Here is a 27,995-nt window from a genome sequence, read left to right on the forward strand (position 1 = left end):
TGTTTTAATTTCTCCTTCATTTTTGAAGGACAATTTTGCTGGATATAGAAGTCTTGGTTGGCAGTTTTTCTCTTTTAGTAATTTAAATATATCATCCCACTGTCTTCTAGCTTCCATGGTTTCTGCTGAGAAATCTACACATAGTCTTATTGGGTTTCCCTTGTATGTGACGGATTGTTTTTCTCTTGCTGCTTTCAAGATCCTCTCTTTCTCTTTGACCTCTGACATTCTAACTAGTAAGTGTCTTGGAGAACGCCTATTTGGGTCTATTCTCTTTGGGGTGCGCTGCACTTCTTGGATCTGTAAATTTAGGTCTTTCATAAGAGGTGGGAAATTTTCAGTGATAATTTCTTCCATTAGTTTTTCTCCTCCTTTTCCCTTCTCTTCTCCTTCTGGGACACCCACAACACGTATATTTGTGCGCTTCATATTGTCATTCAGTTCCCTGATCCCCTGCTCAAGTTTTTCCATTCTTTTCCCTATAGTTTGTTTTTTTTTGGAATTCAGATGCTCCATCCTCCAGTTCACTAATTGTAGCTTCTGTCTCTTTAGATCTACCATTGTTGGTATCCATTGTTTTTTCCATTTTTTCTTCTTTGTCCTTCACTCCCATAAGTTCTGTGATTTGTTTTTTCAGATTTTCTATTCCTTCTTTTTGTTCAGCCCATGTCTTCTTCATGTCCTCCCTCAATTTATTGATTTGGTTTTTGAAGAGTTTTTCCATTTCTGTTCGTATATTCAGCATTAGTTGTCTCAGCTCCTGTATCTCATTTGAACTATTAGTTTGTTCCTTTGACTGGGCCATATCTTCAATTTTCCGAGCGTGATCCATTATTTTCTGCTGGCGTCTGGGCGTTTAATCAGATTTCCCCAGGTGTGGGACCCGGGTGGTTGAAAGGTTTTTCTGTGAAATCTCTGGGCTCTGTTTTTCTTTTCCTGCCCAGTAGGTGGCGCTCGTGGCGCTCGTCTGTCTGCAGGTCCCACCAGTAAAAGATGCTGTGGCTCCTTTAACCTGCCAATCTGAATCTCGCAGTCGGCCCGGGAAACCGCGCGTGGAGGGGGGCTCGCCGGCCGCCGCGGCTTGGGGGAGTGCTGGTCTAAATTGCCCAGCTGGCCCGAGACGCCAAGCGTGGCAGGAGGGCCCCGCTATCCAACGTTCCCAGTCAGACCGGGGAGCCACATGCGTGGAGGGGACCCCAGTCGCCAGCCGCCCCGGCCGGGAAAACGCGCGCCCCTCGGGTATCTCACTGCAGCGGATTCTCCCTGCCCGTTCAGCTGTTCCAGAATGGGATTACACTGTCTTTTTGGTCTCTGTCGTGGCTCCGGGAGCTGTTTCGTATAGTTTCTGTTTCTTTAGTTGCTGTTCTGGAGGAGGAACTAAGACCCGTGTGTCTTACTAAGCCGCCATCTTCTCCGGAAGCTAAACATTCTTATTTTGATCATTCCGTTCTACGTATATAATCAGTAATTCACAATATCATCACATAGTTGCATATTCATCATCATGATCATTTCTTAGAACATTTGCATCTATTCAAAAAAAGAAATAAAATGAAAACAGAAAAAAACTTATACATACCATACCCCCCACCCCTCCCTTTCATTGGTCACTGGCATTTCAATCTAAATTTATTTTAACATTTGTTCCCCCTATTATTTATTGTTATTCCATATGTAAAGCTCACCCATTCTTCTTGAAGACTTCAAACCCATAGATATCCAGCAACCCAATCACGGTTTTTCTGGTGAAATCCTAGTCAAAATAGCACAATCATGCATCATTAGAACTTTTAATCATTAGAAGGCTCGGCTGTAAAGCTCACGCCTTCTCTCCGACAGTGGCTCCCAGGAGAACCCCTTGCAGAAGCAACTTTCCTGTCTCGCTCCTCTCTGCATTTCCAGATCCATCACCCAAACAGTGTGGCCTTCTACTTTTGGTTTACTTCCTTTCTTAGCCCTCCTTGTCTTTCCAAGCCCATATTCAACCCAGGGGGAAAAAAAAGAGAGATCTACAGACAGCCAAGGAAATGTTTATCCAGGAGAGACGACAGGTGATCTGAGTATCATTTTGAATAGAGGATGAGGTGGGCAAGGATGGATATGAGAAGATAACGTGCCTCTTTCTTTTCAAGGAGCATATGCTGCTGTGAAAGGATGTATGCCCCCTAGAAAAGCCATGTTTTAATCAAAATCCCATTTCATAAAGGCAGAATAATCCCTATTCAATACTGTATTAATCAGATCATGTTTCTGGAAATGTGATTAGATCAGGAGTGGTTCTTAAGCTGGATTAGGTGACAGCGTGTCTCCATCCATGTGGGTGGGTCTTTATAAGTTTCTGGAGTCCTATAAAAAAGGAAACATTTTGGAGAATGAAGGCGTTTCAGAGAGAGCAGAGCAGAATGACATAGCCATGAGAAGAAGAGTCCACCAGCCAGCGACCTTTGGAGATGAAGAAGGAAAATGCCTCCTGGGGGGCTTCATGAAACAGGAAGCCAGGAGAAAAAGCTAGCAGATGATGCCATTTTGCCATGTGCCCTTGCAGATGAGAGAGGAACCCTGACCGTGTTCACTATGTGCCTTTCCAGAGGAGACAGAAACTCTGACTGTGTTTACCATGTGCCCTTCCACTTAAGAGAGAAACCCTGAACTTCACCAGCCTTCTTGAACCAAGGTATCTTTCCTTGGAGGCCTTAGGTTGGACATTTTTGTAGATTTGTTTTAATTGGGACATTTTTTCAGCCTTAGATCTGTATACTAGCAATTTATTAAATTCCCCCTTTTAAAAGCCATTCCGTTTCTGGTATATTGCATTCCAGCAGTTAGCAAACTGGAACAGGGCATAATGGGTTGACTTGTGTCCCTCGAAAATATATGTTCAAGTCTTAACCCCTGGAATCTGTGAACCAACCTCAGCCGGAAATAGGGTCTCTGCAGATGTGATTAGTTACACTAAGATGAGGCCATACTGGGTCAGGGTAAGCCCTAAATCCAACTGTCTGGACCCTTCTAAGGTGGAAGAGATCTAGAGACACCCAGACATACAGTCAGGGAAGACAGACAGATGAGAAGAGGCAGAGACTTGAGTGATGGAGCTACAAGCCAAGGGCCACCTGGAGCATTCTGAAGCTACAAGAGGCAAAGAAGGATTCTCCCTGGAGCCATCAGAGAGAGCATGGTCCTGCCTGCAGCTTGAGTTCAGATTTCCCAGAACTGTGAGAGAATAGATCCTATTGTTCTAAGCCATCCAGTTCCTGGCCATTTGTTAGGGTGGCCCCAGGAAACAAATGCAAGGGGACACAAATGAATGACGGTAGACCCTAATCCAACAAGAGTGAAGTCCTTATGAGAAAAGGAAATTGGACATAGGAGAAAAAAAAAAAAGCTAGAAGTCAAGAAAACCCAGGCGAGAAAGAAGATGCTGCCATGTGCATTGTCATGTGAAGGAAAAGCCAAGAAACCCCAAAGATTACTGGCCAGCCAGAAGACACCACCCTGGCAGGAAGCAAGCCTTGTAGCCTCTGAAACTGTGAGCCAATAAAGTCCTGTTTTTAAGCCAAAAAACAAGGAGATACAACTGAATATCCTGTGTGAGGACCCCTAGGTGAGGCCTCCTAAACCCAGCTCTGCAGTCTACCTCCGTGAGTTTCAGCCCATCCAGAATCCCATGCCCTAGTTCATTTCCTCACTGTCTAGCTTTGAGTCAAGTCCCTTCTTATTTAAATAATTCCACTTAAAAAGGAAATGTGATAGGTTTTCACAATTAAGAAACAGAGATTAAAGAGACCTAACTAAACGCAATACATGACCCTGGATTGGTTCCAATAGTGGAGGAGAAAAGGCTCAAAAGGACATTATTGGGATGTATGAAAGATTGAACTATAGACTGTAAGCTTTATATCAATATTAAAGTTCTTGAACTTGAAAACTATATTTAAGGTGGTTACATAAGTGGATATCCTTGTTCTTAGGAAAAGGACATGGACATATGAGGTGTGCAAGAAGCATGATATATACATGTTTAGAAAATAGACAAATAAAAGATAGAGGGTGTGCTGGTGTGAAAGGATGGATGGACCCTAGAAAAGCCATGTTTTAATCAAAATCCCATTTTGTAAAGGCGGAATAATCCCTATTCAGTACTGTATGTTTGAGACTGTAATTCGATCATCTCCCTGGAGATGTGACTCAATCAAGAGTGGTTGTTAAACTGGATTAGATGGAGGCGTGTCTCCACCCATCTGGGTGGGTCTTGATTAGTTTCTGGAGTCCTATAAAAAAGGAAACATTTTGGAGAATGAAGGCGATTCAGAGAGAGCAGAGAATGCTGCAACACCACAAAGCAAGAGTCCACCAGTCAGTGACCTTTGGAGATGAAGAAGGAAATCGCCTCGCGAGGAGCTTCATGAAACAGGAAGCCGGGAGAGAAAGCTAGCAGGTGACTCTGTGCTCGCCATGTGCCCTTCTAGATGAGAGACAAACCCTGACTGTGTTTGCCATGTGCCTTCTCACTTGAGAGAGAGACCCTGAACTTCAACGGCCTCCTTGAACTAAGGTATTTTTCCCTGGATGCCTTTGATTGGACATTTCTATAGACTTATTTTAATTGGGACATTTTCTCGGCTTTAGAACTGTAAACGAGCAACTTACTAAGTTCCCCATTTAAAAAGCTGTTCCATTTCTGGTATATCACATTCTGGCAGCTAGCAAACTAGAACAGATGGAAAGACAGAGGGAAAGATAGAATGATAGAACGATAGAAAAAGAAAGAAAAAGGAAAAGGGAGAGAGAGAAAGAACAAGGAAATGGTAGACACAGGGAAATATTAAAAGTTGGTAGGGGGTATGTTGGAGTTTTCTGTATGGGTTTTGCATTATTTTTGCAATTGTCCTATAAGTTTGAAATTACTTCAAAATAAAAAGTTTATTTAAAAAAGGAGATATGAATTAAGCATGAATTTGCAGGGTAGCTATCTTTTCTCTTATACACATCAAAATATACCACTATTAAAATAAAAAGTTGCTGTGTACATCTTAAGGCATTCAGTGTGCATTTTTTGGGTGAGCCTACTGTGTGCTAGAAACCAGTAATGCAAACCTGAAAAGACACCACCCCTGCCGGGAGGAACTCCATCAATTCTCATGAGTTCTTTCAAGTAACTACTTTGGTGATGGAACATTCCCACGTAATACAAGACAAGCCACTGGAACTAACCTCATCAACTAACCTTGTTAACTAAGGAGGAATTGATCTTGTTGACCAGCCAAGTAAACGTCCTTCCATAAACAGCCTTCGCCATGGCATCCCTGGCATAGATGGAGAGGTCTAGCCTCAGTGGGCATATCACCTTCGAAGAATGGATGAGGCACATCGTGACATTAAAGAAAAAAAAAAGCCCCCACCTAGCCTCTAATGAGGGAACACGCTGGAGGGAACATGCTCTCCCCCTGTGCTCTTTCACTCAACAGCTACTTCTGGAGCATCTCCTATATGCCAGGCCCTGTGCTGGGTTGCTAAGCTGTGACCAAGACAAATAGTCCCTGTTTTCACAGGCTCACTGTTCGGTGGAGTGGGCCAGGGGGACATTCAAAGAATCACACAAAGAGTCAAGTTGTGAGTGTCATAAAGAGATGCATATGGTGCTTTGGGGGTAGGGGTGGTCAAGGAAGACTCCTTGAGGAAGTGGCCGGAGAAGTGAAGCAGAGAAGGAGTTAACTAGATGAAGCACAGGGAACAGTATTCCAGGCAGAGGAAACAGCATGTGCTAAGACTGCCCCCCCCCCCCAGCCCCCGCAGAGAAAAGGCATGATGAGCTTAGGATATGGAGAGTTAATGATGGTGCTGGAAGTGGGTAATTTGATGTGGGAGAGCCCAGTAGGAGCCAGACTGTACAGGGACCCCATCTTCCTGTTACCCACAGGAGACAGCGGTGGCAGAAAGCACAGTTACATTTCCATCTAGACCCACTTTACCTCTTCAGTTTTGGTTTCGATTTTTCTGTGGTGAGAGCTTCCAGAAGCATCGATGGGCAGATCCCCAGGAGCTGAATAAATGGAAACCAAAGTGCAATTCTATGACCCACTTTCACTAGCTAGCTTACAAAGAGAGCTTGTGGGGCTTCCCAGGCTCAGAGTTATGACAATACTTCAGTACAAAACAGGCCACATATGCTCTCTCACCCTGCTGGCTTTTCCCCACTCCCTCCCCGCACCCATGCTGTTTAAACCTCTTAAACAGCATCTGAGTGAGCCACCTGGGGCGTGGCCATCCTGCCATGCTCCCGACTGCTGTCCCCCCACGTCCAAAGAGCCCCCCAGGACCACCCTTCCATAAACAGAACAGCACCTTTGCAATCCATTTGATCTCGTGGGTGCTTGGGATGGTGGCACAGCCTTGGTTATCTTCCTGAAAGCAAATGTTGCCCAGGTGTAGGACACTGGCAATAATTCCAAAGAGATTCTAGGAATGTCGGAAGTGGCGCGGGACAGGGGACCAGGGGACAAGGGAGAGAAGACAGCTCGGTCTAATGCCAACTTGGCAGAGGAGATGCCCGGGGGAGAACCACCCCTCTCCCGGATTCCAGCTGAGCTCACGGAATGGGTCCTCCTTTCCTCACACACTTCAAATATTAATGGAAGGAGGAGAAAGGGGTTCCATGGGGGGTGGAAACGCCTCCTCACTCGATCTCTAGGATAGGTCACTTTTATTTTTATACCTTCCCCAACCACCCCCTCACCACCAATAAACTATTTAATTTTCAAATGCCCTAGCCCCATACCTTTTTTTTTTTTTTTTAAACTACATTCTGGTCCTTGAAAGAGTAATAGTTAAATAATAATAATAATAAAGGCCAAAAGATATAAAATAAAAAATGTTTATACGTCCTATAGTTTGTTCCAAAGCAAAAGCTTGAATCATGTAAATGATCATCTGGGGAGTTCTTTGGGAGCTAAACGTTTCAGATCAGACTTAGCTGTGGGGTAGGAAAAACATTCCCTCCTCCTTGACCAAAACCCTGGGAAAATTTAGAGTTACCAAAGAAAATACAGGATGGCTCAGCTACATCTGAATTTCAAAAATGCAATGACTAATTTTTTAGCATAAGTATGTCCCATATGATATTTGGGATATACTGATATGCAAAAAATATATATATATATATATATTTTTCCTGAGATTCAAATGTATGGCCCATCCTGTATTTTTATTTTCTGTATCTAGTAGCCCTACAACTCAGGCACCCGGACACGGGAATTGCTTTCTCAATTTCAGTCTGAATTGACCCTTCCCACCTCCAGGCCCCTACACCTCGAGGTCTGCTTCAGTAAAATCAACCACATAAAAGGGGGTGGAAACAGTTTTCCAATCGTTCTTGTCGTTAATAGACAACTCTCTGGCACACTGCCCCTGTTGACACAAAACTGGGGTGCTCGAATACATCTTTATTAGGACAGATTTTTATAAACACGGTTAGGCGTGAGCATACCTATTCCTAAATAAAAACGGTTTTCTCTACAAGGATGCAAAAGCTAGTACTGCAATGTTTTGAAAAGTGAAAAAAAAAGGTTTAACTCTAATTGTCTAGCATACGATGATGGTACAGTTGCTACTTTTTTCAAATTTATTTGGAGTATTTAAAAACCTCTGTTCAGGGAAAACTTCAAAGTTATATAGTGGCTTATCTTTTTGTTTGCGTCTTTTGTATTTAAAAAATTGTTTTATTTTGTTTTGCTATGTAAGTTGAGGACATTTGTCTCAAAAAATATCAGCTGAAATATGTAAGGAAATCAGAGTGCTTAAATTCAGAAAACAATTTGACTCACTGAGCAACTACTGGCAAAAACTTCCTGCAGGGCTCAGTTGGAAGGAGACCCTTACTCAAGGAGATACAAGTTTGGTATTTAGAGAAACACAGAGTATATAAAAATCATCAGCAGTAGAGGTTTGATAAGACTTTTCACATGAACTCTAAAGTTGACTTTTAAATAAGTAGCAAACGAACCCATGTCACACTTTCAAGGGGGAACATTTTAGATGAGTGTAAAAAAAATTTATATTGCTGGGTGGGGAAAATTTTACTTTCCCTGCTTATCTGGCTATTCATTATCTTAAAATATTTTCTTGATGCAAAGGAAGCCAACAGTGTCATATCATGAGAATATTTATTAATGAACTGGCCAGTGTAAAACCTGCAACCTCATAAATATCCCATCTCGTACAACCAGCAGCATCCGCTCTTACCTCCCAGAAGTAAAGTCTCTGCAACTTACTCCCCCAGAACTGCCAGATGTTTAGAAACAAGAGCAAATACATCTCAGAGTAAAAACCACACAGTTTTGCCAAAGCTATGGGGGACAGGAAATTGGTAAAGTAATACTGGCGAACGGCTTGAGCCATTTCTAAAGTCACTGGTAATGAGGCTCTGCCTGAAAAAAGATTTGCAATGATGGAGACACGATGCATTTCAAAAGAACATAACTCGATCATTCGACGGTTGGGAGAAGGCCTTGGGAAAATGGACAAAACCCTCAAGCATTTTTACAAAATGACCTGCTCTGAAAGTCACATGCAATGCTACTGTACAGTTTGCTGGAAAAAAAACTGTTTAAATCCTCAAAAAAGAAAACAAAAATCATATTTGATTTATTTTTTAGCCTAAGAATTAGTACAGTGTGTTAAATATATAACCAGATTAGGAGATTTTTAAATCATCATTATTTCTCTTCACTCGTGGAGATCAACTTCAGTCCCGTCTTCTTTGACCCCATGACTGACTATGAAACTTTGGTCCTCATTTTACGAGGCTCCCTTAATAAGACCTTGCTGTTCTCACTCGAGGTGCTCTCGCCCCTGTCCTCTCTGCAAGCTGACCTCACTCCAACACGAGGCCCAGTGAGAGGAACAAATACAAATACCTTCGGTAGACAAAAGGCACCAGCCACATTCAGCACTGGCAGGTGCCGTACAATCCGAACCTTCTAGAACCCTAGGACAGGCTGTAGAGAAACTAGTGCCACGGAGTTTAGTTCTGAGAATCAGTTTTACATTGCTAGATCCTATTATGACTTACAGGAACATCCTGGACTATTTTTGTAAGGGAGCGTGTTCATTTTGCAGCGAACAGTTCTCCAAATGGAAGGCAAAGAAAGCCAGGTGGGGGGAAAAAGTCTTTACAAAACTAGTTGTGAAAACAGAATAAAAGTAGCATAGATTGGGGATCCAGACCATCAGCGAATTTCTATCATACACAAGTTCAGTTCTCACCCTGGCTGTAGATGAGAATCAAAGGGAAGTGTTTACGACAATCCCATGCAGACCGAGTGAATCTCTGTAGGGTAGGATCCAAGCAGGTAGATGTCAAAAGCCCCCAGGTGATTCAAATTTCAGCCAGTGCTTGAGAACCACTCACCTCAACTGCAGCTACTCTACCAAGCTGATAAACCTGCTAAGCATAAAAGGAGGGGGATTACCTTGCTTGTGATAAGTGGCAAGAAATCGATTAGTAGGATCCGTTCAGAATGATCAGGAGAAACTTCTTGAATGTCCTAAAAGAAGTCCAACAAACTCCCCCCACCACCACCATCGCTCCCTCCAAAGGGCAGAGGGAGCCAGGTGCTGGTTCTTCTCACCTGTGAGAGGTATTTATACAGCTGGGGGTCTCGCTCAAGTCCCAGGTGAGCCAGGAGCTCCTCCTCTCCCCCCGCCCCCCCAGCAGCTGGTAGAAGATGTGGAAATTCCGCTCGCCCTGGTTTTGATGGACGACTCGAGACTTTTCAGTCAAGTAACTGATGATATGTCCACCTACAGGAACACCCTTCACAACAGAACCAAAGGATGCAGCCATGACGAAACAGCAATTAAATGACTCTCTTACCGGGATGAACAGAAGTTCTTAACTTTAATGAAGTCCAATCTACCAATATCCTACAATTAGTGTTTTCTGAATTGTTTTAAAAGATCTTTGCCTCCCCAAGGTCATGAAGGTTATTTTTCATGTTTTTGTCTCCAAGCTTGACCGGTTGAACTTTCACAATTAGGACTAGGATCCATCATAAATTAATTTTGGGATATGGAGTGAGGTAGGGATTAAAGGTCTTTTTATTCATGTGGATATCCAATTGATCCGAATATCAATTGTCTATTAGAAAGACAACCCTAACTCCACTGAATCATGATGTTGCTTTTGTCATAAATCAGGTAGCCACAGATGTGGGGTCCTCTGTGGACTTATTCAGGTCCACTGGCCAGTTCATCCATCCTTGTGCCAATGTCACACTGTCTTAATTATTATTTTTAACACATATATCCAAAAGAAGGATTGGTATTCCAGTTTATTTGTAAACTCTTACAAATCAATAATAAGAAAGACAGACAACCCTGAATTGAGTCTTTGGGCAAAAGACTCAAACATAAAAGATACAAATTCAAATCACAATGAGAAACCACCGTATCTCCATCAGAATTTCTGAAATTAAAAGAGATGACAATATCGAATGCTGTCAAGGCTGTGGAGTAAATGGAACTCTCATTAATTATCATAAAATTGCTAGTAAAAACCCAGCCATTGCATTTCTGAGCTTATGTCAACCTGGCTGAGACCTTGTAGCCACTAAAAGACGCATGCAAGGATATTCCCAATACTATTTGTAATAGCCGCAAACTGGAAACATCTCAAAGTCCATCAGTGGTAGGATGGGTAAATGGTGATATAGTCATACAATTAAAACACGAACTGCTACATACAACAACATGCATTTCATACATTACGTAGAAATATTGTTTAAAAGAAGACACAAAAGAGAACATACCGAATAATCACACTTCTATGAAATTCAAGAAGCAGCGAACAGAAGAGAGGTAACCTTTCAGAAGGGGAATACTGTCAGGGAAGGGCAGGGAGCCTTCTGGGTGCTAGACATTTCTATATCTTCATCTGGGTAGTGGTTATACAGATAGAAACATGTGCAAAAACTCATTGAGCTGTATGCTTACGATTTTTGCACTTTTCAGCATGTGTGCTAAAGGTCAATAAAAAGTTTAAAAACATGCACAGCAATTACATTTTTTTCAAGGTCTATACATACTCTTCTAGAAAACCCTGAGTTAGTCTGTCCTCACTGCAGTCCTTGATGTCAGTCTGGCTGCTGTTTTCCAGTCTCTAGGGCCCCTTTGCCACTTGGAATTACGGTCCTGGAGAAATATGTCTACCCTTCCCCCTTGAATCTGCCCCATTTAAATTCTGCGTACAACACGGCCTCACCCATTTGCCGAAGGCATGCGGCTGCTCTCACGCTACAATGACAGAGTTGAGTTCTTGCAACAGAGGCCGAATGACCCACAAAGCCTAAACTGTTTACCAAGTGTCCCTTCACAGAAAAAGTCTGCTGACCCCAGCCACATAAATATGTCTGCCTGAACAATATATTGTTTGGCTTGACTTGTTTCTAAGCTTTATTAAAAAATAGCGTCACACAGATGGACAACATATTCTGTCCATGTCATGTGTAGCTGTAGTTCATTTGCTGTCACTGCTGTGTAACAAGCACCCCATCGTGTGCCCACACCACACGTTAGCCATCCTCCCGTTGACGTACATTCAACTGTTTCCAGATATGTCGATTGTTCCCAGTCTGTTTACCATCATGCCGAGAGCTGATGTGGACATACTTATCCATGGTTTTGGTTTGTGTCTGTACGAATACCTTCTGGTTGTGGAATGGTTGCATCCTAGACTTTATGATTTCAATGTCAAAAGATACCATATTGTTTTCCAAAGGGGTTGTAGCAATTTAACCCTACCAGCAATGTGTAAAAGTTCCTAATGGATCCATATCTTTGCCAACACCTGGTATGATCAGATTTCCTACATTTTGTTCATTTAGAGGGTACAAAATGCTATCTCATTGTGGTCTTAAATTGGACTTCCTAAAACTAGTACTAACCCTAGATTTTTCCATTGTCTGACCCAACAAGTTCCCCTTCTTGCTTTCTGCCTTCACTTAGGTTGCCACCACTGGCAAAGTAAGGGGTTACCGTGTATGTGCCAGGACCAGGAACTTCACTGTACCTGGAGGTCAAACCGAATGTCCATGTATTTTCCAAATCTGCTGGAGTTGTCATTCCGGAGTGTTTTGGCATTTCCAAAAGCCTTGAGATAGAAAGTGAGAGGAGGGAACAAAAAACCAAACCAAACTGCCATTCATTGTCATTTAAGCCCTCCATGCCCGCCAAATTCCTTACCCCGAATAACATGTTTATCACAGGAATGAGGGAGATGAGGTGGGGCAGGATGAAATCAAAATGAAAACTACTCTATAGAGGAATCGCTTAGTACAGACAATTTGGGGTCAAATACTGGGGTTGGACTCTGGAAATTATCTTCTAAGAACCTAACCTAGTCCTATTTTAAATGGTCTAAGGACAAATTCACAGGCTCCTAGGCCCTTGCTGAGATCCCACGTTGTCAGACTTCCTACATCAAAGGGGCGAGTTGTTTGGCCTTCAACCATACACATCTCCTTTTAAAGCATGGCCAAGCAAAACTACAGGAGAAAGTGACTTGTTCCACATCAGCCAGCAAGTCAGGGAAACGTAATAGCAGAAATTTTAATTAAATGGCCATAAAATTAATAATAATGTAAAATCTTAGGGCCTAACTGGTTCTGCTGTGTGCTTTTTGTGCATTCATCTCACTCAGTCTCAGAAGCTTCCTCAAGACGGAGATACTGTGAGCAGACCCATTCCACAGATGGAGAAACAGGCTCAGAGAGGTGGAGTAACTTGCAGAAGTTCGCTGGTGTGTGGCCGTGCTGGTATTAGAATCCCGGCCTGCTGGACTTCAAAGTCACGCCCTTAACACCATACTCTACGTTAGACACTTCTTAACTCCCAGGTCCTGACCTCCCCATTTTGACTGACTGGGCCAGGCAGATAATTCTTCTTACCCAGTCACCCGTCCCCAGCGCACAGGTTCTTGAATCTCCCCAAGCAAACGCTTACCTCCAAGCACTGGATTAGAGAGCAGCAGTCGGTCGTGGGCTATTTGCAGGGACTCGGTCATCGGGCAGGTCATTGCAAAGTACTGGAGAATCTTCTTGGAGGCCTCTGTTTTCCCTGCGCCACTCTCCCCCGAGATGAGGATGACATGGTTATTTAGCTCCAAGCACATGGTGTGGTAAGCATTGTCAGCTATGGCGTAGCTGGAGAAGGAGGGCGACGGAAACAAGCTGGCCTTAACGCTCCATTCCTTGGCTCTGGTACCAAGCAGAGAAAGAGATCAAAATACCTCGCCTGCAGGAAGCCACACCCAGACTGTGTGACAAGGGCACCGTGACTGATCCAACACGGAGCACACTAGGGATCAGAACTCAAATGGCAGAAGAGTTAAGGTGAAGACTTTGCGTAGTTGTAGAAATATTTTTCAAAACTAGCCCAATTCATTGTTCCTGTGTACAATCATTGGCTCATAGTATCATCATACAGTGCACAGTTAATCACCACAATAATTCTAGAACACTTTCATTTATCCCAAAAAATAAAAAAATAAAAACACCCGTATGAAAACATCCCATGCCCCTATGCCCCTTATTATTTTTGTCTTTATTTTATTACTCATTTGCCAATACATTGGATAAAGGGAGTGTCGGTCACAAGGTTTTCACAATCACACGGTTACACCATAAAAGCTACAGGGCTGTACAATCACCAAAAATCAAGGCTACTGGATTACAGTCCAACAGTTTCAGGTCTTTCTTCCTAGCCCTTTCGAACACTCTAGAAACTAACAAAGAATATTTATATAATGCCTAAGAATAACCTCCAGAATGACCTCTCAACTCTGTTTGAGATCTCTTAGCCAATGAAACTTTATTTTGTTTCTCTTCTCTTCCTCCTTTTGGTCAAGAAAGCTTTCTTAATCCCATGATGCCGGTTCCAGGGTCATCCCAGGGAGTCATGTCCCATGTTGCCAGGGAGATTTATACCCTGGGAGTCATGACCCACGTGGGGCGGGGGGAGAAAGTGAGTTTTATTTGCAGAGTTGGCTTAGAGAGGCCACATCTGAGCAACAAAAGAGGTTCTCTAGGGGTGACTGTTAGGTATAACTGTAAGTAGGCTTAACTTCTCTTTTGCAAGAATAAATTTCACAAAGATGAGCCCAAGATCGAAGCCTATAAACCTGGTATCCCCAATACTTGCAAGAATATCAGGAATTCCCCAGGTGGGGAAGTTTAATATTTCAACATTTCCCCCCAGTTCCTCAAGGGAACTTTGCAAATATTATTTTATTTTCTTTCCCAAATATTCTGGAATGTATCAGTATTACATTAGCCTCTACATAATAATATCACATTCCTTATTCTAGGTTACATATAATTATATTATTTAAATAAACTGACCATACCAGTTAAATTAGATAATGTGCTACAGAAAACATAAATTTTGTTCCAAATAAATATTTCAACATCTCACACAGATGTTGAAGTTTTAAAATATAGTCAATATCATCCTTTACCCTGTATTCCAATTTACCTTAGTTCTAACCAAGTCCATTTCATTAATATCTCAAATTGAAGTCTGATGTCTTTTTCAGTTTCTATGCTGGTTTGAAAGGATTATATACCCTAGAAAAGCCATGTTTTAATCCTGATCTAATCTTGTGGGAACAACCATTTCTTTTAACCCCTATTCAGCAGTAGAAGTTGGAAACTTAATCAGATTATCTTCAGGAAGATGCAACTCACCCAGTTGTGGGTATTAACCTTGGATTAGAGGGAACTGTGACTCCACCCATTCCAGGTGGGTCTTGATTCATTTACTGGAATCCTTTAAAAGAGGAAGCATTTTGGAAAAAGTTTCAGAATGACAAGAACCACGAGGAGAAGCTACGCAGCCAGAGACCTTTGCAGATGAAGGAAAATGCCCAAGAGAGCTTCGTGAAACAAGAAGCCTATGAGAAAGCTAGTAGATGTAGCCACGTTCGCCATGTGCCTTTCCAGTTGAGAGAGAAACCCTGAACATCATCAGTCGTTCTTGAATGAAAGTAACCTCTTGCTGGTGCCTTAATTTGGACATTTTTATAGATTTGCTTTAATTGGGACATATTCTTGGCCTTAGAACTGTAAACTAGGAACTCTAGGAACTTATTAAGTCCCCCCCCCCCTTTTTAAAGGCCATCCCATTTCTGGTATTTTGCATCCTGGCAGCTTGCAATCTAGAACAGCTTCTTTAACAATTGCTGTGTGGAGTAATGCTGACTCTCAGAGCTGCAGAACTCTAACTCTGAGTCTCACAGACACCTAAAGTTCTAGGGAATGACGAAGTTACACACAAAGAGCTCAGCATCTCAGAATTTAGAAATAACAGTTAAAACTCAGGAATAGGGTGCATGGGGGGTTCAGTGGTAGAATGTTGGCCTTCCACGTGGGAGTCCCAGGTTCAATTCCTGGACCATGCACCCTCCCTGCACACCAAACAAGCAAACAAACAAAAACAACAACTCAGGAATAGAAGTAACTGCTATAAGAGCTTACAGTCTAGGAACTTTTACAATAAGGCTTAATGAATGCTCTGTATTCCTTAACCATCAATTGCCCAATCTCTGCCCAGGTTCTATTCCCTGATAACGCATGCTCTTGAACTCAGTTCTCAGAGTTCACACATTATAGTTCGTCTACATTAGTGAGTTCTTAGAATGTTTGTTCATTTCTGCTTATTTCATTCAATATAATGTCCTCAAGTTTCATTCACCTCGTTACATGCCTCACAACTTCATTTCTTCTTGCGGTTGCTTAATATTCTATACACAATAGTTTGCCCTTCCAGCCGTTAGCTGATATACCTGTAGGCCACCTCCTTCCATTGCAAATCACGAATAATGCCACCATAAACACTAGTATGCAAATGTCCATTCACGTCCATGCTTTCAGTTCTTCCAAGTACATACCTAATAATGGGGTTGCAGGATGATATGACAACCCTATACTTAGCCTCCTGTGGACTCACCACCCTGCCCTCCAGAGGGGCTGCACCGATCTACTTCCTTAACAACAGGGAATAGGTATACCTCTCTCTCCACATGAGCGCAATGGTGACATGAATTTGTCCCTCATGTAAAAACTCTTATATTTGTACATTTAATCACCATCATTGTCCACCCTAGGTTTTGCTAAGTTAAAAAGTTTCATTTTCTGTCCTCTGTTTTTCCTCCTGGTATCATACATGCCCCTAACCTTCTTCTTTCAACCATACTCACACTCTTCTCCAAACCCTTCTCTCCTGTCTTTTCCTGTCTCCCTGGAGTGCTCCTTTTAGTATTTCTGGTAGAGAAGGTCTCTTGCTCACAAACTCTTTCAGTGTCTGTATGAAAATAGTTTAAACTCTTCCTCTTTTTTTTTTTTGCATGGGCAGGCACTGGGAATCAAACCCAGGTCTCCAGCATGGCAGGCAAGAACTCTGCCACTGAGCTACCATCGCACTGCCCTCTCCCTCATTTCTGAAGGACAATTTGGCCAGATATAGAATTCTTCATTGGCAATTTTTCTCTTTCAATATCTTAAATATATCACACCACTGCCTTCTCTCCTCCATGGTTTCTGCTGAGACATCCATACATGGTCTTATTGAGCTTTGTTGTATGTGATGGATTACTTTTCTCTTGCTTTTAGAATTCTCTCTTTGTCTTTGACATCTGATAATCTGATCAGTAAATATCTTGGAATAGGTCTATTTGGATCTATTCTGCTTAGGGTATGCTGCACTTCTTGGATCTGTAATTTTATGTCTTTCATAAGAGTTGAGAAATTTTCAGTGATTATGTCTTTCATTATTCTCTCTGCCCCTTTTTCCTTCTCTTCTCCTCCTGGGACACCCAGAACAGGTATATTTGTGCGCTTCTGTTGTCATTCAGTTCCCTGAGATCCTGCTCATATTTTCCCATTCTTTTCCCTATCCTTTTATGTGTAGGATTTCAAATGTCCTACCCTCTAATTCACTGATCCTTTTGGCTGCTTCTTCAAATCTGATGTTGTATGCGTCCATTGTGATTTTTCTTTTTTATCTCTTCTACTGTGTCTTTCATTCCCATAAGTTCTGCCATTTGTTTTTTCAAGCTTCTAAGTTCTTCTGTATAGTCACCCAGTGTTTTTTTTATATCTTTCATCTCTTTTGCCATATTTTCCTTCAACTTGCTTATGTGATTTTTTTTTTATTAATTAATGGAAAAAAAGAAATTAACCCAACATTTAGAAATCATACCATTCTACATATGCAATCAGTAATTCTTAACATCATCACATAGATGCATATCATCGTTTCTTAGTACATTTGCATCGGTTTAGAAGAACTAGCAACACAACAGAAAAAGATATAGAATGTTAATATAGAGAAAAAAATAAAAGTAATAATAATAGTAAAAAACAAAACAAAACAAAAAACATATAGCTCAGATGCAGCTTCATTCAGTGATTTAACATGATTACTTTACAATTAGGTATTATTGTGCTGTCCATTTTTGAGTTTTTGTATCTAGTCCCGTTGCACAGTCTGTATTCCTTCAGCTCCAATTACCCATTATCTTACCCTGTTTCTAACTCCTGCTGGACTCTGTTACCAATGACATATTCCAAGTTTATTCTCGAATGTCAGTTCACATCAGTGGGATCATACAGTATTTGTCCTTTAGTTTTTGGCTAGACTCACTCAGCATAATGTTCTCTAGGTCCATCCATGTTATTACATGCTTCATAAGTTTATCCTGTCTTAAGCTGCATAATATTCCATCGTATGTATATACCACAGTTTGTTTAGCCACTCGTCTGTTGATGGACATTTTGGCTGTTTCCATCTCTTTGCAATTGTAAATAACGCTGCTATAAACATTGGTGTACAAATGTCCGTTTGTGTCTTTGCCCTTAAGTCCTTTGAGTAGATACCCAGCAATGGTATTGCTGGGTCGTATGGCAAGTCTATATTCAGATTTTGAGGAACCGCCAAACTGCCTTCCACAGTGGTTGCACCATTTGACATTCCCACCAACAGTGGATAAGTGTGCCTCTTTCTCCGCATCCTCTCCAGCACTTCTCATTTTCTGTTTTGTTGATAATGGCCATTCTGGTGGGTGTGAGATGATATCTCATTGTGGTTTTGATTTGCATTTCTCTAATGGCCAGGGACATTAGCATCTCTTCATGTGCCTTTTGGCCATTTGTATTTCCTCTTCTGATAGGTGTCTGTTCAAGTCTTTTTCCCATTTTGTAATTGGGTTGGTTGCCTTTTTGTTGTTGTTGAGTTGAACAATCTCTTTATAAATTCTGGATACTAGACCTTTATCTGATATGTCATTTCCAAATATTATCTCCCATTGTGTAGTCTGTCTTTCTACTTTCTTGATGAAGTTCTTTGATGCACAAAAGTGTTTAATTTTGAGGAGCTCCCATTTATTTATTTCCTTCTTCAGTGCTCTTGCTTTAGGTTTAAGGTCCATAAAACCACCTCCAATTGTAAGTTTCATAAGATATCTCCCAACATTTTCCTCTAACTGTTTTATGGTCTTAGACCTAATGTTTAAATCTTTGATCCATTTTGAGTTAACTTTTGTATAGGGTGTGAGATATGGGTCTTTTTTCATTCTTTTGCATATGGATATCCAGTTCTCTAGGAACCATTTATTGAAGAGACTGTTCTGTCCCAGGTGAGTTGGCTTGACTGCCTTATCAAAGATCAAATGTCCATAGATGAGAGGGTCTATATCTGAGCACTCTATTCGATTACATTGGTCGATATATCTATCTTCATGCCAATACCATGCTGTTTTGACCACTGTGGCTTCATAATATGCCTTAAAGTCAGGCAGCGTGAGACCTCCAGCTTCGTTTTTTTTCCTCAAGATGTTTTTAGCAATTCGGGGCACCCTGCCCTTCCAGATAAATTTGCTTGTTGGTTTTTCTATTTCTGAAAAATAAGTTGTTGGGATTTTGATTGGTATTGCATTGAATCTGTAAATCAATTTAGGTAGGATTGACATCTTAACTATATTTAGTCTTCCAGTCCATGAACACGGTATGCCCTTCCATCTATTTAGATCTTCTGTGATTTCTTTTAACAGTTTTTTGTAGTTTTCTTTATATAGGTTTTTTGTCTCTTTAGTTAAATTTATTCCTAGGTATTTTATTCTTTTAGTTGCAATTGTAAATGGGATTCGTTTCTTGATTTCCCCCTCAGCTTGTTCATTGCTAGTGTATAGAAATGCTACAGATTTTTGAATGTTGATCTTGTAACCTGCTACTTTGCTGTACTCATTTATTAGCTCTAGTAGTTTTGTTGTGGATTTTTCCGGGTTTTCGACGTATAGTATCATATCGTCTGCAAACAGTGATAGTTTTACTTCTTCCTTTACAATTTTGATGCCTTGTATTTCTTTTTCTTGTCTAATTGCTCTGGCTAGAACCTCCAACACAATGTTGAATAATAGTGGTGATAGTGGACATCCTTGTCTTGTTCCTGATCTTAGGGGGAAAGTTTTCAATTTTTCCCCATTGAGGATGATATTAGCTGTGGGTTTTTCATATATTCCCTCTATCATTTTAAGGAAGTTCCCTTGTATTCCTATCTTTTGAAGTGTTTTCAACAGGAAAAGATGTTGAATCTTGTCAAATGCCTTCTCTGCATCAATGGAGATGATCATGTGATTTTTCTGCTTTGATTTGTTGATATGGTGTATTACATTAATTGATTTTCTTATGTTGAACCATCCTTGCATACCTGGGATGAATCCTACTTGGTCATGATGTATAATTCTTTTAATGTGTTGTTGGATACGATTTGCTAGAATTTTATTGAGGATTTTTGCATCTATATTCATTAGAGAGATTGGTCTGTAGTTTTCTTTTTTTGTAATATCTTTGCCTGGTTTTGGTATGAGGGTGATGTTGGCTTCATAGAATGAATTAGGTAGTTTTCCCTCCACCTCGATTTTTTTGAAGAGTTTGAGGAGAGTTGGTACTAATTCTTTCTGGAATGTTTGATAGAATTCACATGTGAAGCTGTCTGGTACTGGACTTTTCTTTTTAGGAAGCTTTTGAATGACTGATTCAATTTCTTTACTTGTGATTGGTTTGTTGAGGTCATCTATTTCTTCTTTTTTTTTTTTTTTTTTTTTTTTAGAGAGAGGGAGGAAGGGAAGGAAAGATAGAGAGAAGGAAGGAAGGATGGAAGGGAGAAAGAAAGGGAAACATCTTTAAACATTTTCTTGTTTTATTGTATTTTGTTTGTTTGTTTGTTTTTTACATGGGCTGGGGCCGGGAATCGAACCGAGGTCCTCCGGCATAGCAGGCAAGCACTTTGCCCGCTGAGCCACCGCGGCCCGCCATCTATTTCTTCTTGAGTCAAAGTTGGTTGTTCATGTCTTTCCAGGAACCCGTCCATTTCCTCTAAATTGTTGTATTTATTAGCGTAAAGTTGTTCATAGTATCCTGTTATTACCTCCTTTATTTCTGTGAGGTCAGTAGTTATGTCTCCTCTTCCATTTCTGATCTTATTTATTTGCATCCTCTCTCTTCTTCTTTTTGTCAATCTTGCTAAGGGCCCATCAATCTTATTGATTTTCTCATAGAACCAACTTCTGGTCTTATTTATTTTCTCTATTTTCATGTTTTCAATTTCATTTATTTCTGCTCTAATCTTTGTTATTTCTTTCCTTTTGCTTGCTTTGGGATTAGTTTGCTGTTCTTTCTCTAGTTCTTCCAAGTGGACAGTTAATTCCTGAATTTTTGCCTTTTCTTCTTTTCTGATATAGGCATTTAGGGCAATAAATTTCCCTCTTAGCACTGCCTTTGCTGCGTCCCATAAGTTTTGATATGTTGTGTTTTCATTTTCATTCGCCTCGAGGTATTTACTAATTTCTCTTGCAATTTCTTCTTTGACCCACTCATTGTTTAAGAGTGTGTTGTTGAGCCTCCACGTATTTGTGAATTTTCTGGCACTCCGCCTATTATTAATTTCCAACTTCACTCCTTTATGATCCGAGAAAGTGTTGTGTATGATTTCAATCTTTTTAAATTTGTTAAGACTTGCTTTGTGACCCAGCATATAGTCTATCTTTGAGAATGATCCATGAGCACTTGAGAAAAAGGTGTATCCTGCTGTCGTGGGATGTAATGTCCTATAAATGTCTGTTAAGTCTAGCTCATTTATAGTAATATTCAGATTCTCTATTTCTTTATTGATCCTCTGTCTAGATGTTCTGTCCATTGATGAGAGTGGTGAATTGAAGTCTCCAACTATTATGGTATATGTGTCTATTTCCCTTTTCAGTGTTTGCAGTGTATTCCTCACGTATTTTGGGGCATTCTGGTTCGGTGCGTAAATATTTATGATTGTTATGTCTTCTTGTTTAACTGTTCCTTTTATTAGTATATAGTGTCCTTCTTTGTCTCTTTTAACTGTTTTACATTTGAAGTCTAATTTGTTGGATATTAGTATAGCCACTTGTATTAGTTAGGGTTCTCTAGAGAAACAGAATCGACAGGGAACACTTGCAAATATAAAATTTATGAAAGTGTCTCATGTGACCGTAGGAATGCAGAGCCCAAAATCCACAGGGCAGGCTGCGAAGCCAATGACTCCAATGGATGGCCTGGATGAACTCTACAGGAGAGGCTCACCAGCCAAAGCAGGAATGGAACCTCTCTCCTCTGTGTCCTCCTTAAAAGGCTTCCCATGATTGGATTTAGCATCACTAATTGCAGAAGACACTCCCCTTTGGCTGATTACAAATGGAATCAGCTGTGGATGTAGCTGACGTGATCATGACCTAATCCTATGAAATGTCCTCATTGCAACAGACAGGCCAGCGCTTGCCCAATCAGATGAACAGGTACCACAACTTGGCCAAGTTGACACCTGTCCCTAACCATGACAGTCCACCCCTTGTCAACTTGGCACATATATATATATATATATCACCTTAGACCATACTTAATTTCCAAATGAAAACAAATAAGCACACATTTTTTCTTTTACCTGACAATACTCAACTGTCCTGTATATAACTGGAAACACATTAAATCTCTCCAGAAAGGGTGCAAATCCTTGGGCAACATTCATTCTTAAACTTGATATCTTACAACTTAAATAGTATAACACAAACAAAACAGCATTACAGTCCTCGTTTCTGTAACTGATCACGTGGTCGAAGTTCATATTTATCACTACCTTCTTCCACTACCCATTCCATGTTCCCTTTCCCCTCAGCAAGCACTTCAGCTGGCCATGGTTCTTTGCCTGGTGGGGTGACCCAAACCTTCATTCCTGAAGTCTCAGAGCCATTAGTGGTCCTGCCTGGATTGTGTTGTTGCAGTTTTCCATTGATTTTAATCACAGGGCATGGTAGTACTAATAGACGCCCCAGGGGATCGCCTATATTCCAAGAAAACTCTTCTTTACCTCCATTATGTAGTTGCAGTCCTACTTCCTTCTGATAGTCAGGGTCAATTACCCCAGACAATAATGTAATCCCCTTCTTGGTGTGTTGATCCAGAGGCATAAGTAGCCCAAAGTGGCCAGGTGGCAATCTTAACTTCCAGTTCAGTGGTATCACTGTTGTTTCTCCTGGAGAAAGCACACCCCGTTTTGGAACTAAAACCTGTAGACCAGCAGAACTCAGGGTAGCAGGGACAGGAAGCAAAAATTTTCCTAGTGGATCACTAGGAGTAATAGTGAGTGGCACCACACCCATTTCCACCCCTTGGTTCCTGGACCCATGGATCCTGGCTATGGGAGAAACAGCACCATACAGCGGACGCTGATTCAGAGCATACACAGCTTCCTGGAGAACATTACCCCAGCCTTTCAAGTTTTCGCCACCTAGTTGGCACCGTAATTGAGTTTTCAAAAGGCCATTCCACCGTTCTATCAATCCAGCTGCTTCTGGATGATGGGGAACATGGTAAGACCAGAGAATTCCATGAGCATGTGCCCATTCCCGCACTTCATTTGCTGTGAAGTGTGTTCCTTGATCCGAAGCAATGCTATGTGGAATACCATGATGATGGATAAGGCATTCTGTAAGCCCACGGTTTTGGCAGAAGCATTGCGTGCAGGGAAAGCAAACCCATATCCAGAGTATGTGTCTATTCCAGTTAGAACAAATCGCTGCACCTTCCATGAAGGGAGTGGTCCAATGTAATCAACCTGCCACCATGTAGCTGACTGGTCACCTCGGGGAATGGTGCCATATCGGGGGCTGAGTGTGGGTCTCTGCTGCTGGCAGATTGGGCACTCAGCAGTGGCTGTAGCCAGGTCAGCCTTGGTGAGTGGAAGTCCATGTTGCTGAGCCCATGCATAACCTCCATCCCTACCACCATGACCACTTTGTTCATGAGCCCATTGGGCAATAACAGGAGTTGCTGGGGAAAGAGGCTGACTGGTATCCATAGAACGGGTCATCTTATCCACTTGATTATTAAAATCTTCCTCTGCTGAAGTCACCCTCTGGTGTGCATTCACATGGGACACAAATATCTTCATGTTTTTAGCCCACTCAGAAAGGTCTATCCACATACTTCTTCCCCAGACCTCTTTGTCACCAATTCTCCAATTATGGTCTTTCCAAGTCCCTGACCATCCAGCCAAACCATTAGCAACAGCCCATGAGTCAGTATACAAATGCACCTCTGGCCAGTTTTCCTTCCAAGCAAAATGAACAACCAGGTGCACTGCTCGAAGTTCTGCCCACTGGGAGGATTTCCCTTCACCACTGTCCTTCAAGGACACCCCAGAAAGGGGTTGTAATGCTGCAGTTGTCCACTTTCGGGTGGTACCTGCATATCGTGCTGAACCATCTGTAAACCAGGCCCGAGTTTTCTCTTCCTCAGTCAATTCACTGTAAGGAACTCCCCAAGACCATAGCTCTGGTCTGGGAAAGAGAAGGTAATGTGGCAGCAGGAGTGGAAACCATGGGCATTTGGGCCACTTCTTCATTTCTTTACTTGTGCCTTCAGGACCTGCTCTGGTTCTATCTCGTATATACCATTTCCACTTTACAATAGAGTGCTGCTGTGCACGCCCAACTTTATGGTTTGGTGGGTCAGACAACACCCAACTCATGATAGGCAACTCAGGTCTCATGGTAACTTGGTGGCCCATGGTTAAGCGTTCAGTCTCTACTAAGGCCCAGTAGCAGGCCAAAAGCTGTTTCTCAAAAGGAGAGTAGTTATCTGCAGCAGATGGTAAGGCTTTGCTCCAAAATCCTAAGGGTCTATGTTGTGATTCTCCTATAGGGGCCTGCCAAAGGCTCCAGACAGCATCTCTATTTGCCACTGACACTTCCAGCACCATTGGATCTGCTGGATCATACGGCCCAAGTGGCAGAGCAGCTTGCACAGCAGCCTGGACCTGTCACAGAGCCTCGTCTTGTTCAGGTCCCCACTCAAAATTAGCAGCTTTTCTGGTCACTCGATAAATGGGCCGGAGTAGCACACCCAAATGAGGAATATGTTGTTGCCAAAATCCAAAAAGACCAACTAGGCGTTGTGCCTCTTTTTTGGTTGTGGGAGGGGCCAGATGCAGCAATTTATCCTTCACCTTAGAAGGGATATCTCGACATGCCCCACACCACTGGACCCCTAGAAATTTTACTGAGGTGGAAGGCCCCTGTATTTTTGTTGGATTTATCTCCCATCCTCTGACACACAAATGCCTTACCAGTAAATCTAGAGTAGTTGCTACTTCTTGCTCACTAGGTCCAATCAACATGATATCATCAATATAATGGACCAGTGTGATGTCTTGTGGGAGGGAGAAACGATCAAGTTCTCTGCGAACAAGATTATGACATAGGGCTGGAGAGTTGATATACCCCTGAGGTAGGACAGTGCAAGTATATTGCTGACCTTGCCAGCTGAAAGCAAACTGTTTCTGGTGGTCCTTACTAATAGCTATTGAGAAAAAAGCATTTGCCAGATCAATAGCTGCATACCAGGTACCAGGGGATGTATTGATTTGCTCAAGCAATGATACTACATCTGGAACAGCAGCTGCAATTGGAGTTACCACCTGGTTGAGTTTATGATAATCCACTGTCATTCTCCAAGACCCATCTGTTTTCTGCAAAGGCCAAATAGGAGAGTTGAACGGGGATGTGGTGGGAATCACCACCCCTGCATCTTTCAAGTCCTTAAGAGTGGCAGTAATCTCTGCAATCCCTCCAGGAATACGGTATTGCTTTTGATTTACTATTTTGCTTGGTAGGGGCAGTTCTAGTGGCTTCCACTTGGCCTTTCCCACCATAATAGCCCTCACTGCACGAGTTAGAGAACCAACGTAGGGATTCTGCCAGTTGCTCAGTATGTCTATGCCAATTATACATTCCGGAACTGGGGAAATAACTACAGGATGGGTCCGGGGGCCCACTGGACCCACTGTGAGATGGACCTGAGCTAAAACTCCATTGATCACCTGGCCTCCATAAGCCCCCACTCTGACTGGTGGTCCAGAGTGACGTTTTGGGTCCCCTGGAATTAATGTCACTTCTGAACCAGTGTCTAATAATCCCCAAAATATCTGATCATTTCCTTTTCCCCAATGCGCAGTTACCCTGGTAAAAGGCCATCGGTCTCCTTGGGGAAGACTTAGAGGAAGGTTAACAGTATAAATTTGTGGCAGTGTAACAGGTTTCTCCCCCATGGGGACCTGGCCTCCCCTTCATTCAAGAGGCTCAGGGTATGGAAACTGTTTCAAATCTGGAAATTGATTAAGGGGCCGTGACTCTGTGTTTTTGTAATTCAGGTTAGACTTCTGTTCCCTTGACCTAGAACTCTTTTGTTTATACAGCTCCAACAAGAATTTAGTAGACTGCCCTTCTATTGTATTTCTAGGCACCCCATGATTTACTAGCCAATGCCACAGATCTCTGCGTGTCATATAATTTTGATGCCTCCTTTGAGTTTGTTGTCTATTATAATACCCGCGTCTGTCTTTGGTGATTAAATGCTGCCACCTGGCTTCTGCCAACTCGGGATCCTGTCATCCCCGTTGTGTTTAAGGATTCCAGCTCAGTGACAGCAGTTCCTACAGTAATATCTGACCTACAGAGAAGTGCAACCACAGAGCTCTTGAGGGATGATGGTGCTAGTCTCACAAACTTATTTCTCACTGTTCTGGTAAAAGGTGCATCCTCTGGACATTCCTGGGGTGTAAGAGCAGGCTTTGCATGATAAATCCACTCTAACATCCCAATCTCTCTAAGCCTCTGGATCCCCTCATCTACATTATACCAGGGCAGTTCTGGCATTTCAACCTCAGGTAATGTTGGCCACCTTTTGATCCATGTTTCAACCAACCACCCAAACAAGCTGTTAACACCTTTTCTAACTGCTCTAGCTATGACATTGAATGCAGAATCTCTGCTTATTGGGCCCATATCAATAAATTCAGCCTGATCCAGCCTTATATTCCTCCCACCATTATCCCACACTCTTAAAATCCATTGCCACACATATTCCCCTGATTTCTGTCTATATAAATTGGAAAACTCACACAGTTCTTTTGGAGTATAATGTACCTCCTCATGTGTGATACTTTGTACCTCACCTTTAGGGGCCTGTTGGGACTTTAGTCTAGTTATAGGTCTAGAAGAAATGAGGGGTGGTGGGGGTGGGTTATGAAAAGAATTAGAAATATCTTCCAAGCCATTTGCTTCAGGGCTTTCATTTGCAGTTTCATCTGGTGAAACAGGATTAATAACTCTAGGGCTAATCCCTTCAGGAGGAGGTTGGGTGGCCAATTCCTCAAGGCAGGCTGGAGGTGGGGCGGCTGTGTCCTCAGGGCAGACTATTACAGGGTTATCTAAAGAAGGCTCAGCATGGCCTAGGGTTTCAACCTCACCCCCAACATCATTATCAATCCATATGTCACCATCCTATTTTTCAGGGTCCCACTCCTTTCCAATCAATGCCCTCACTTTAACGGCAGACACCATGCAAAACTGAGATTTCAGTTTACGTTGTAAAGTTGCTACTCTAACAATAAGATTCTGAGTCTGATTTTCAGAGATCTCAAATCTACGGCTACAGGAAATAAAATTTTCCTTCAGGATACTCATAGAAACCTCTACATCTTTCAGACAGCACTTAAGCTTCTTGTTTGAAGCCTTAAGCCCATCCCTTTCACCCTTTAACGTAGACAGTGTATCTAACAACAACAAACCAACATCTCTATAACTCTTATTTCTACAAAACTCTGTAAAGGTGTCAAAAACATTATCCCCCAGAGTCTGGCTTCATACAAGCGAAGCATTAGGAGAATTGAATGATGATATTTTGACTATCTCCCTTGCCAACTCAGTCCATGGATTGGGAGTGTCATTCTGATTACGGGAATCAGAGTCCTTAGTGTCTCTGAGCCCAGTCAGAGTAGAAAACCATTCATAAAAACCCATTTTTAAGATTCTGTTCCTTAAGAACCACTCCTGGTACCAAGATGTATTAGTTAGGGTTTTCTAGAGAAACAGAATCAACAGAGAACACTTGCAAATATAAAATTTATGAAAGTGTCTCACGTGACCGTAGGAATGCAGAGTCCAAAATCCACAGGGCAGGCTGCGAAGCCAATGACTCCAATGGATGGCCTGGATGAACTCCACAGGAGAGGCTCACCAGCCAAAGCAGGAATGGAACCTGTCTCCTCTGAGTCCTCCTTTAAAGGCTTCCCATGATTGGATTTAGCATCACTGATTGCAGAAGACACTCCCCTTTGGCTGATTACAAATGGAATCAGCTGTGGATGTAGCTGACATGATCATGACCTAATCCTATGAAATGTCCTCATTGCAACAGACAGGCCGGCGCTTGCCCAATCAGATGAACAGGTACCACAACTTGGCCAAGTTGACACCTGTCCCTAACCATGACACCACTCCTGCTCTTTTCTGGTTGTTATTTGCATGAAATATCTTTTCCCAACCTTTCACTTTCAACCTATGTTTATCTTTGGGTCTAAGA

General features: G+C 42.0%; 1 protein-coding gene across 1 annotated transcript in view; it reads right to left on the bottom strand.

The window, feature by feature from the left end:
- The window catches only part of MYO1H (myosin IH), a 104,665-nt gene that overhangs the window by 29,580 nt on the left and 47,090 nt on the right, over positions 1-27,995 (bottom strand). Inside the window, 10 exon segments of the mRNA XM_077159322.1 lie at positions 1,686-1,753; positions 5,228-5,347; positions 5,973-6,004; positions 6,007-6,043; positions 6,346-6,459; positions 7,309-7,407; positions 9,630-9,704; positions 9,707-9,814; positions 12,068-12,150; positions 13,003-13,199. Of these exon segments, the coding sequence (XP_077015437.1) occupies positions 1,686-1,753; positions 5,228-5,347; positions 5,973-6,004; positions 6,007-6,043; positions 6,346-6,459; positions 7,309-7,407; positions 9,630-9,704; positions 9,707-9,814; positions 12,068-12,150; positions 13,003-13,199 (933 nt within the window).

This window comes from Tamandua tetradactyla, chromosome 5 (genome assembly GCF_023851605.1).
Source record: "Tamandua tetradactyla isolate mTamTet1 chromosome 5, mTamTet1.pri, whole genome shotgun sequence".
Taxonomy (NCBI): domain Eukaryota; kingdom Metazoa; phylum Chordata; class Mammalia; order Pilosa; family Myrmecophagidae; genus Tamandua; species Tamandua tetradactyla.